Below are 12159 nucleotides of genomic sequence, written 5' to 3' on the forward strand. Positions count from 1 at the left end.
TCTACCTAGTATGCAAAGCATGGTGATTCATAATTCAGTTTCAAAAAAAAAAGGGAACATTTGGTTATTTTGGAATAAGACATTACCAACACCAACAGTTGTGTCTATGTCAAGGAAAATGATCACTGTGAGTGTGGGAGATTATTTAATATCAGGAGTTCATGCTCATGTAAGGGTGGTTCAAATAATATTTTTATGGTATGAAATGGAAATGATTAGTGATTTGAAGAAGCCATGGTTAATTCTTGGAGACTTCAATGCTATTACTTGTGTAGAAGAAAAAATTGGTGGAAAAGCTCATAATAAAAGATCAATTTTAGATTTCATCAACTATATTGATGTTTTTGGATTACTTCAAGCTCCAAAATCAGGGCCAAATTCATGGTCAAATTGTCAGCATGGCAGTAAAAGAATACTTTGCAGCTTGGACAGAGCAATATTCAATCAATTATGGTTACATAATTATGAAGATTTTGGTTTCAAGGTGGGTTTAAGAATTGCTTCAGACCATGCACCTATATTGGGATGTTGTGCAAATATTCTAAAGCCAAAGAACTGCCCTCCACAAATTTCAGAAAATGTAGATATCTCATCCTAACTTCATGGAGACAATTCAAAAAAGTTGGTCAGAACCTATTATTGGAGATCCTGCCTTTGTGTTTGAAACAAAGTTGAAGAGGTTAAAAAATATTCTTAAAGAATGGAGTTGGAAGGTTTTTGGGAATGTGAATTTCCAGATTAAAGAAGCTGAGGTCAGAGTTCAAAAAGCAATGGAAAAATATTATAACAATCCTTTTAATGAAGAGAATTTGAATGAGTTGGTGGAAGCACAAAATGTGTTTAACACTAAGGAGGTCCAACTAAATGCAATGATGAAACAAAAAGAAAGAGTGAAATGGATAAAGGAAGGAGCTTCCAACACAAACTTTTTTCATACCTCTATCAAGATAAGGCAAGCACAAAATTGTATAAGTGAATTTTGAGATGATGCTGGGAATGTTATTTCATTTTTAAAAAAAGATAGCAGATCTTCTAGTAAGTCATTTTGAGAATAAATTCAAATTTAAAGAAGTTCAAGTAGCAGATTCATTACTAGAGGTTATTCCAAAATATATTACCAAAGAAGACCAAAGTATGTTGGATTCCATTCCTAACACAGAAGAGATCAAAAGCATTATTTTCAGCATGGATCCAGATAGCTCTCCAGTTCCAGATGGATTCTCAGGATGCTTTTATAGAGCCTATTGGCAGATCATAGTGGATGATGTAGCTAAAGCAATCCAATACTGCTGGCAAAAAAAGTTCATTCCCAAAGGCCTCAATTCAAGATTCCTTGTTCTTCTTCCAAAGTGCAGGAAGCAAAAAATCAGAATCAATTTAGGACAATTGGCCTGAGTAATGTGAGCTTTAAAATTATCACAAAGATACTGACTGTAAGGATGAGCACTCTGATGGAAAAGCTGGTGGCCCCTCAGCAAGAAGTTTCCATAAAAGGCAGATGCATTCAGGAGAAGGTTTTACTTGCATCTGAAATGGTCAATGAGATGAAGAAGAAAAGAAGAGGAGGTAATGTTGGACTTAAACTTGATAATTCACAAGCATATGACTCTGTCATTTGGGAATTTATTTTTCAACTACTTCAGAAATTTAGTTTTTCAGCAAATTGGTGTGATTGGTTGCACAAAATCTTTAAATCAGCAAGAATATCATTGCTAATAAATGGAGGTCCATGTGGATTTTTTCCTGTGAGTAGGGGTCTAAGTCAAGGAGAGCCCCTTTCTCCAATTTTGTTTGTGCTAATGGAATAAGTACTAAGTAAGAAACTTACCCAGTTCGTGAATGAAGGCAAGATATCTCCGATGGTCATGAGGAAAGGAATATGGCCAACTCATCTGTTTTTTGCAGATGATGTTTTCATGTTTTGCAATGCAGGGAAAAAAATCTACAAAATCTTTTGCAGATGTTATATGAATATCAAAAATGCTCTGGACAGATCGTTAACAAAAGTAAGAGTAAACTATTCATTGATGGTACAACTGATTCAAGGAAATCTTTGATTTAAGATATAATTCAAATGGAGAGAAGTGATTTTCCTGACAAATATCTAGGTGTCATATTATCAGCTGGAAAAGTTAAAACTTCAACAGTTTGGCCAATGGTTGAAATGTTATAAGGTAAGCTAGCAGCTTGGAAAGGGGGAGTGTTGTCTTTTCAAGAAAGATTAGTGCTTATAAAGTCAGTTCTTTACAGTAACCCCATTTACAATATGGAAGCATACAAATGGCGTTCATCTGTAATCAAAACTTGTGAGAAAATTATCAGAAACTTTTTATGGTCTGGTGATGGTGATGTTAGGGAGTTCAAAACTGTGGCTTGGGAAAGAGTTTGTACTCCATTTAATGAAGGTGGTCTAGCTATTCCAAGACTTGCAGCAATAAACAGAACATTGTTGATGAAGATGATATGAAAAATCATGCACTCAAATGAAGATTGGACAGCTTTCTTCAAGGAAAAGTATATGGATAAAAATGGCCAATAGAATACTGCATGGAAATTATCTACTGTGTGGCCAGGTCTTAAATGGGCATGGGAAGTTCTGAAAGAAGATATCAGATGAAACATTGGAAATGATGAAGACATATCAGTTTGGCATGATGTTTGGTTAGGGGATACTCCTCTAGTGGATAAGATGGGATCTTCTCAGTTCTTCCTAAATAACAAAATGATGAAGCTAGCTGACATTTTAAATGAGGGAACATGGTCTACACCAAGTGAAATTCAATTACTATTAACGAATCAAAAACTTCCTGAAGTATAATGAATATGAAGTAATCTGGAATGGAGATATTAAAGGCACGCTTACTATGCCAGCTGCAACAAATAAGCTCAGACATAAAGAACCTAAGAAGCACTGGTCAATGTATGTATGAAATAACTTTTTACATCCAAGTATTGAATGTAACATTTGTAAGTTGGTGCAAGGAGTATACATTGATGATGTTATTATGGTAAGTAAAGGATATGAGCTAGCATCTAGATGTTGTGTGTGTGAGAAAGAAAAAGATAGTATGAACCATCTACTTTGGAAATGTTTTGTCAGTGTACAGATATGGGATTGGATATCTGTTGTGTTCAATTTCAAGGCTCCTGGATCTTTTGAAGAAGTTTGGATATGTGATAAAAACAAAAGTCCTCTTGTACAAGAATTCTGGATTACTGCCTCTTGTGTTATTCTCAAAATAATATGGTTCCATAAAGATATGAGATACTTTGAAGAAATCAAACCAAATTCTCATAGTATTAAAAGAAAAGTAATGAAATATGTGCAGGAAGGTGGTCTTAGAATGAAACAGAAATGGTCTCAGAGTATCAAAGCCCATTATTCAAAGGTCAAGAACTAAACGGTCAAATACCCAATGGTCTTCTTGAAACAAAAAATCAAAATCAAACGCCAGTTCAGGCTTTCATTAACCATCACCACATTTCTAGGAGAATTCTAATTCAAGAAAGTAAATCTCATTATCCTTCATTGATGTGTAATCCCAATCACTCTGAAGAGCAACAACAAGAAGATCGAGTGGTGGATACAATGTTGGAAGATAAGGAGGTGGAAAAATATCTCACACCTAATCTAAATAAATGGATTGTAAAATAAATACGATTCACAATACGATGGATTTAATCATGGAAGCAGTGATAAAATGTTGGAGAAAATTTTGGTGGGAAAACTGAAAAGGTAAGAGATTTATTCACAGACATTGTAGCCAAACATGCAATTGTTGATGATGAATTGAGTAAAAATAGGAATGTATAAAAAGAAAACATTGTTGCCATTGAGGATACAATTGAAAACTCTGTGACTGATAAAGAAGGAGATGTTGCAGTTAACTTGGCCTCAGATGGTCTCAATGGATATTAAAATCTTAGTGTGAAATATGAGAGGACTAACTGCAGTGGATAAAATGGATTCATTAAAAGATCTGACCTGAAAAGTTAATCCAATAGTGGTGTTAATTCAAGAAACACACATGATGAAGATGACAAATTGGTGGATTAAACAAATTTTGGGGAATGAAAACCATCAGTAGAGATACAATCCTTCGTAAGGTCTTCCTGGTAGCTCAGTAACAATTTCGGGTGATACTGTGTTAGAGTGTGTTGAAGATTTGTTAGTTCCTATACTCTTTCACAAAGATTCAAAATCAAGGTGGAGGATTATGAACGGTGCTTAACAAATGTATATTCTCCTTGTACTAATTGGGAAATATGGAAGTTTTGGGAAGAAGTTGAAGACTTGACAGGATGGGTATCAGAACATTGGTCTATGGCTGTAGATTTTACTGCAATAAGAAGAAGAAATGAAAGAAACAAACCTGGAGGCTCTAAGAGAAATAAGAGATTATTCAATGAATATATGGAGGAACATGAACTGGTTGATCTCCCATTAAATAGAGGTTTATTCACATGGAGCAATATGCAACCTGATATTCGTCTCTATAGATTGTATAGAATCATTGTGACACCATAATTTGAACATAATTTCCTCTTCTGACACAAACTGTGCTATCCACAACTTTGTCAGACTACTCAGCTCTTCTACTCACTACTGGTAATATAAATAGACAGATAGCTCCTTTTAATGTGGAAAGTTACTGGTTCTCCCATCCAGAATTCCTCCCTAATCTGAAGTTATGGTGGGACACAATGGTTTATCATGGAACACCAAGTTACATAATGTCCAAGAAGCTGCAAAACCTGAAGTTCTTCTTAAAAAAATGAAGTAGAGCCACTTTTGGTAAAACTGAAGAGAAGAAACAGACTCGGCAGAGGTATGGGAGGTGATCAAAAACTTCAAAAATAACAAGTCTCCAGGGCCAGATGGCTTTAACATGAAATTCTATTAAAAAAAAATGAGAGTTCATTCAAAAAGATTTCATGGATGTGATCAGAGAATTTGAAGAGCACAAGAAGATAGATTGGAGTACAAACTGTTCTTTCATCAGCTTAATTCCAAAGAAAGATCAGGTAGGAACTCCTCAAGACTTTAGATCAATTAGTTTGGTCAATAACATCTACAAAGTAATTTTAAAAGTTTTAACTCGGAGATTCAAGTATGTATTACCTAAAATGATTTATGAGAATCGAGGAGCATTCATATCAGATAAGCAAATTTTGGATATTATCCTAATTGCATGGGAGTTGGTTGATAGAAGATTTAAAAGCACAACACCTGGAATTTTGTGTAAGCTTGACATTAAAAAAGCTTTTGATAATGTTAGATGGCACATAGTTAAGAATGTGCTTCAAAATTCTGGATTTGGAGCTAAATGGGTTAGCTGGATTGAGTGGTGTATAACATATGCACAACACTCTTTGCTGATAAATGGAGTCTCTACTTCAAAGTTTAAGCCTCAAAAAGGATTAAGACACGGATATCCTCTCTCTCATTTATTATTCATCCTAGTTGCTGAAATTTTCTCAAAGCTAATGAAGAATGCAGTTCAATTGAATATGATCTCAGGGTTTTCAGTTAGCTCAATTCAAGTCTCTCATCTTCAATATGCTGATGGTACTCTAGTTTTTCTTTATGGAAATGAGGAAGAAGCTAAAAATCTGGTTTTAATACTTCAATTTTTTTAGGCTATTACAGGGCTGAGGGTAAACTTTAACAAAAGCTCTGTCATAAGCATAGGAGCTGACCACAAAATAGGAGATATTTTAAGAATCCTGAAATGTAAAATTGAGAAACTGCCATTAAATATTTGGGTTTGGCTGTTGGAGCAAATGCAAGATATGCTGATAGAGAAGTTCCCGAAAAAGCTTGCTCCATAGAAAAGGAGATTCTTCACTAAAGCTGGTAGAGTTCTTTTAATCAAGACTTCACTATCAAGTTTTCTCATATATTGTATGTCAATCTTCCTTGTGATTTTGGAGAAGAATCTTAACCGAATAATGAGGAATTTTCTGTGGGGTTCAACTAATAATTATATAAAGATCAATTGGGTTGCTTGAAAGAGAGTTTGTACAACTAAAAAGAAAGGCGGACTTGGAATCAAAAAGCTAAAGCTTACCAACAAAGCCTTACTATCAAAATGGTCTTGGAGATTTCATTAGAGAAAAGAAACAATTGTGGAGAAGAATCATAAACAGAAAATGCAAGCATAACCAAAAGATTTGTGGGTCAAAGACAATAACATACCTGAAGGGAAAGGAATATGGAAAGGAATTCAAAAACATAAAACAGTACTGGAAGAAATTACAGAAATTGAAGTAAACAGAGGAGATGCATTAAGCTTTTGGTGGGACAAATGGAGGGGCAACATCGCACTGAAAAACATATTTCCCAACATTTTCAAAATTTCAAAGCAAAAGAAGGCCTCAATCAAAGAAGTGATTCAGAATGGAGCTTGGTATTTGAAGCTCAGCAGAAACCTCACTCAAACTGAAGTCCCCGAAATGCTAGCTTTGTTTGCAGATTTAGGCTCTCCACCAAATCTGAATGAAGAGATAGAAGATGATCTGAAATGCTCTCTTATAAGAGGTTTTGGTGTCAAGACATGCTAAATATGGTTAACGGAACAACTACCAGATCCTCAAATTCCAATTCCAGTTTCTTGTATTTGGATTCAATTTGTACCCCTTAAAGTGCAGTTCTTCATGTGGTTGGCAACTAAGAATCCAATACCAACATTAGACAATCTTTTGAGAAGAGGTTGTGCATTTCAAAGTCCTACTTGTTCTTTATGTCAGTTGACTCCAGAATTAGTCAATCATCTCCTCTTACACTGCAATTTTGCTGCCAGCATTTGGTGGTACTTCATTAACGGTTATAATGTCAGGTAGGCATAAGGGAGAACTATTTCAAGTCAGCTAGAAGCATGGAAGTTTATAAGAGGAAGAAATAAGGGAAGGAAGATTTGTCCACTTTGATTTTTGCTATTTGTTGGGCAGTTTGGGATGAAAGAAATAGGAGAGTCATGGCTCATAAAAGAGTAAGAGCAGCAAGTGAAGCCATTAACGAGGTTAAATTATCAATTTTTACTTGGGGAGGTCATCAAAATTGGTTTAGAAATAGTACTTTTAGAGATTTAGTATTTCACTGGAAAGTAATAATTGATTGTAGGATGTGTAATATCCGAAAAATGGGGCTTAGGCCTTGTTACATTTTTTTTTTAATACTCCCTCCGTCCCACTATTAAGTGACCTAGTTCAAGTTTGCACAATTTTCAAGGCAGACATGGGAAAAGAGTATTTTAAGCATATTTTACAATTATACCCTTATGGATAATAATTAGTGAAATTTTGAAATGATTTATCTCTCAAACTACACCACGGATGCTCGCAAACTTTATACCATTGAAAAGCATTTTAAAACACCTACATAACGAATATAAATATGCCTATCAAATTATGCATATTTCATATATTTTTTATAATCAATCAAAAAGATAATTTAAGAAATAGCTCCTTGTTTAGTGATATGGGTCACTTAATAATTGGACAAAATCTAAAAGTAAATAGGTCACTTAATAGTGGGACGGAGAGAGTATATTTCAACCTTTCTACTGGAAAAAAGGCTTGCTCTTAATATTTGCTTTCGGTGATGTGTAAATGACACGTAGGTTTCTGCTTCTCTAGATTCTAGCGAGATTTAGGGCCATGGTGGTGATTTTCGTAGCTTTCCTTCCACCAGTAACCGTTTGGGCAAATGGAGTTTTTATTAGGGGTGCACAACGAGTAGGGTGGGTAAGATATGACCTATTTCGCCATCTTACCCGCTCACAACGAGTAGGGTGGGTAGGATATGACCTATTTCGTAGGGGGAAGGCCTTCATGGATGTCAGGTAAGGGGAGTTGGACCACTCTGCAAGTTTAGAGTCTACCCTCCTTCCACCACTATAACCAATTGGCAAACACCTGTGAATATTAGCTGGATAGATTAAAAAACAGAGAAGATGATGCAGAAGAAAACAAAAAGGCCTAATAAAATGATATGACTGATAATATGATTCCCCTGCAGACATAAAAGACTAGGATAGATATGACAATGACAGGGAAAAACAAAAGCTACCAAATGCAGATAACAATATCATCTTGAAAACCAGCCTAATAACTCTATCAAAATTTAGAAATAGCTTCTGCAGGGCACAAGCTGAGCACCAAAAAAACAATTCTCTTTTCAATAGTAACCAACAGGATAAAAAACTGATGGCAGGGTCCTGTAAAAGCATTAGTATCATCACCAAAAGCTCTTCATATGACATTCTTCTTCAATCATAATCTACGATGATGGAATACGTACTAAGATCACCAAATAAATCTGCAAAAAAACAGATAAAGCCAATCAATGTAAAAATCTGTAAATTACTACAAACAATTGAACCACTTTGCAAACTAAACGAACACAAACGTGTACATTGGGTCCTTCTTCTATGGGTCCCCGCTGTTATTTAATAATACATTGGGTCCTTCTCGTCATACTGTAACAACAACAAAGTAATACTGTGTATGTGCACAGTAATTTGGAATCACTTCTTCTTAATATGGCAAACCCTCTCCATAGCAGTTTAGGAGTTCAAAAAGCAAGCAATTCGGTAAAGGTTCGGAAGTGAGAAAACTCATGGCATTCACTGTTGGTGATATTCTTACTCATCTTTCAAATCACAGGAGGAGCAGCAGTACAATTATTACAAAACACTCTCATGGAAATGCACAACTTATAAACTTGATCCGACAAAAGTGACTAAGATTATGAGACTAATAATGGGTTTATGAACAAATATTTCAAAGGTATGTTTGTATAGAAACTAATACAATACATATCATATATTATAACCGTGTACAGAAGGAAGAAGCTGACACAATCAATATTAAATGTACTGAATCACTTGATCAAACTCTATCCAACCACAAGCCTATTAATCTCTCCTTCTAACAGAAGTCTGCTATTAGATAAGATGCAGACCTCCTGAACTTAAACAAGAAAGGAATACATACATGCTACAACTAGGCTTAAGGTAATACTTGAGCATGAACATGTACTGTACAATTGACTTATTTTTGTTCATTAAGGTAAGAAATAGTAAAGATAAGCATAGGCCATAGAGAGTGTATAATTTCTCTTCCTATTGTAATTCATGTTTGTATATTCTCATCTTCTAGTTTTTCATGTATGCATATACAAGTTGTTAGTGACTAATAGATGTGCGCAGCTTAGCATATTTGCATTCAACTATTGAGAATCTCAATGCACTGAGGTAGGTAGCAGAAGTATAGTGTATAATGAGTTAGAAGGATCCATGTGAAATTAAATAGCAGCAAGTTCCATACCTGAATCTAAGACGTCATCCTTCTCTTCAGATCCAAATGTAGATGGATCCATATCAATTGGTGTCCTCAACCAGTTTTGTAGGAGAATCAATGCTTCCACAGTTCGGGGTCTTAAAGAACTTCGGAAATGACCAAGTATTCGATTTCCAGTACTGAAAGCGGATTCACTTGCAACTGAAGAGACGGGAATAGCAAGTATGTATCTTACTATAAGTGACAGAATAGCAAGTATTCTAGTGTTTTCAAATACGTTTGACACTTAGTCAAATGATAGTTCAAATTGGATGTTCCATACTCCTTACCACCAGCCTTATATTTACCACCTTCACAGTAGTTACACTTCCCCCATGTAATACCAGCTTCATCAACACTCCTTTCGAAATGCTCTCATACCCAAGATGTCCTCTTCCGCTTCATACTTTCTCTGACCTCAAGTTGAGAAGATGGTGTAGGTGGAGGTGGCGGAGATGCAACAACACTGGCCCTTCTTTGCACAGATTGAGATGCAGCTTGAGAGGGAATATGAGGTCTCGTTGACATCACTTCTGTAATCTCAACCATGTTTCCTCACACTAAGTTTATTTTACGGGGTACCACCAGTCAAACTCCAAAGGAATCCCACTAAGTATCTATACTGAACTTTAGTGTTGTTTAAAACATCTAAAGTTCACTGAGCAATAATGAGATTAAAGAAGAAGAGCATATCAAATTCAGCTAAAACTATGCTCAACCAAGACAAGTACACTTGTTCAATAATATATAGCAGAATAATCCATAAACCAATTAGAGATAGCAAACACAATTGAGAAAAGTGCAGAACACAAACCTCGTCTATGAGCTCCTTTGTAATTTCCTTGTTAATGCTTGGAGAAACATCATTTTCTGCATACAACCAAACATTCTCAGCAATAATAACATAAATCCCACTTGTAAACACACTGTTAACAAACCCTAAAATTCAACAAAATTTCTAATTACCAAAAAAAATTCTAACCAAATCGAAATCAAACACAAATGTTTAACTTCAACACAAATGGTCTTACATATGACCAGAGATTTTAAATCCCATTGAAACTCGTCCTCCATGAGGAGCAAATTAAATTCTTATGAGAAATTTCATCAATCAGTTAAGATTACCTAAGATTGGAACAATGTCTACTCCATCAGGTTTTGGAACTGTCCTAATCAGTTAAGATTACCTAAGATTGTATCCTGCAACATGCATGAAATCGTCAAACTCTAAGATTTTTTCAATCAATTTAACACAAAAAAATAAAATGAAATAAAATCAACTTTGCAGTTAGATCTTACATTGAACCAACCGAGTAAAGGGTTTAAACAAGACCCTGAAAGATGAACATGAGATCGAGAACAGTAAGGCAGAGGAGAAATGGTTGAAGCCTTGAGGGAGAAAACTAGGAAGAAACATTTTCCGCGTCCGATCGATTTGGGAATAGAGATAATGGAGAAAACAAATTTAAAATTTCACCCCTGATTTGTTTTAAAATAACGAAAAAATGGGCACGAGACAAAAAGAAAACAAGGACTATTTGGTCTTTTCGATATATTAGGCGGGTAAGCGGGTAGGGTAGGATAATTTCGGGTTTTATCCGTCATCCTACCCATTTGACGGCGGATAAAATAATGTTTACCCGTCACCCTACCCGTCAATGACGGATAGGATACAATACGGGTAAAAATTCTGACGGGTAGGATAAGGTGGCGGGTAAGGATAGAATATGTGCACCCCTAGTTAAAACCATATTTGCGATGCTATGTTTGATTGTCATCACAGTTTGAAATCAAAGAGAATAAAAATGGTAGTTGTGGAGAACAGGTTGCCATAGTTTTTGAAGAGTTAAGATTTATGATCTAATATTGTTTCATTGATATTTCTAACTAAGAGAAGAGCAACATCACTGTTTGTTGTAGGTCTAATGGATTGCTTCAGAATGGTTATAACTCTTTGCAGTCTGAAAGAAATCTCTTCAAATATATATCCACTGCATTGGATTTGATTTTCAGTAAGAACTGTATGAATTTTTCCTAGGAGACTACACTTCTCTATACTAACGTTTTGCAAGGTCAACCGTAGTTCGTAGTTCGGCTTTGATGATACATGCTTTCATTTTACTGCTTTCTCGAGTCATAAATAAAATGATTGTTCAGTAAAATGATTCATATATTGGTTGTCCCCCATTTACTTAATTCTAAATTCGGATCTGATAGATCATACACTATTCTTCTACCGCGCGCATCCGATGGTGCTGAACACAATAATTAGGTGGTGGTGCGTAAGAACATGTGAGAGAGGAAGTCCAAGAATTGGCGGTGCGTAAGAACATGTGAGAGAGGAGGTCAGCCAGACGAAGTTGCTAGCATCTGGTGGTATTGTGTTCGGACAGGTAAGATTTACAAGAGAACTTGCTAGCCCTTGGTTCCATAGTTATTCATGTTTGGTTGGTATCAGAGAAAGTGGAATAGCTTACATAAATAAAGAAAAAAGAACCAACGAACAAAACACCCTAATTTTTTATTTTTTTTAAGCACAAAACCACCTAGAAAGTTACTATATAGTGGAGTGACAACATCTGTGTTTTACTTACACATGGTTAATCTTTGTAGTTTAAATTAAACTGTGATAATCTACTGAACCTAGCTAATCCGTTATATCTGAAGCAATTAGTGCAGTAAATTAATTATGTTACGGTGTGCGGATTCAATCTATCTGAAAGGATTTTTAGTTAATCCAAAGATGAATGAAGAGGAAACGTGGAACAGAATGAAAACAACATTTTTAAATAATGCACACTTCATTACTCTACCACG

At 35.3% G+C, this 12159-nt stretch overlaps 2 protein-coding genes across 2 annotated transcripts; both read left to right on the forward strand.

The window, feature by feature from the left end:
• Nucleotides 1-602: 602 nt before the first annotated feature.
• On the forward strand, nucleotides 603-1808 carry LOC113295352. Its single transcript, XM_026543691.1, has 3 exons — nucleotides 603-890; nucleotides 1021-1266; nucleotides 1356-1808. The coding sequence occupies exons 1-3, from the start codon at nucleotides 603-605 to the stop codon at nucleotides 1806-1808; spliced, it is 987 nt and encodes a 328-aa protein (XP_026399476.1).
• A 3127-nt stretch (nucleotides 1809-4935) lies between these two features.
• On the forward strand, nucleotides 4936-5832 carry LOC113295353. Its single transcript, XM_026543692.1, has 2 exons — nucleotides 4936-5569; nucleotides 5651-5832. The coding sequence occupies exons 1-2, from the start codon at nucleotides 4936-4938 to the stop codon at nucleotides 5830-5832; spliced, it is 816 nt and encodes a 271-aa protein (XP_026399477.1).
• The last annotated feature ends 6327 nt before the right edge of the window (nucleotides 5833-12159 follow it).

Source organism: Papaver somniferum, chromosome 7 (genome assembly GCF_003573695.1).
Source record: "Papaver somniferum cultivar HN1 chromosome 7, ASM357369v1, whole genome shotgun sequence".
Taxonomy (NCBI): domain Eukaryota; kingdom Viridiplantae; phylum Streptophyta; class Magnoliopsida; order Ranunculales; family Papaveraceae; genus Papaver; species Papaver somniferum.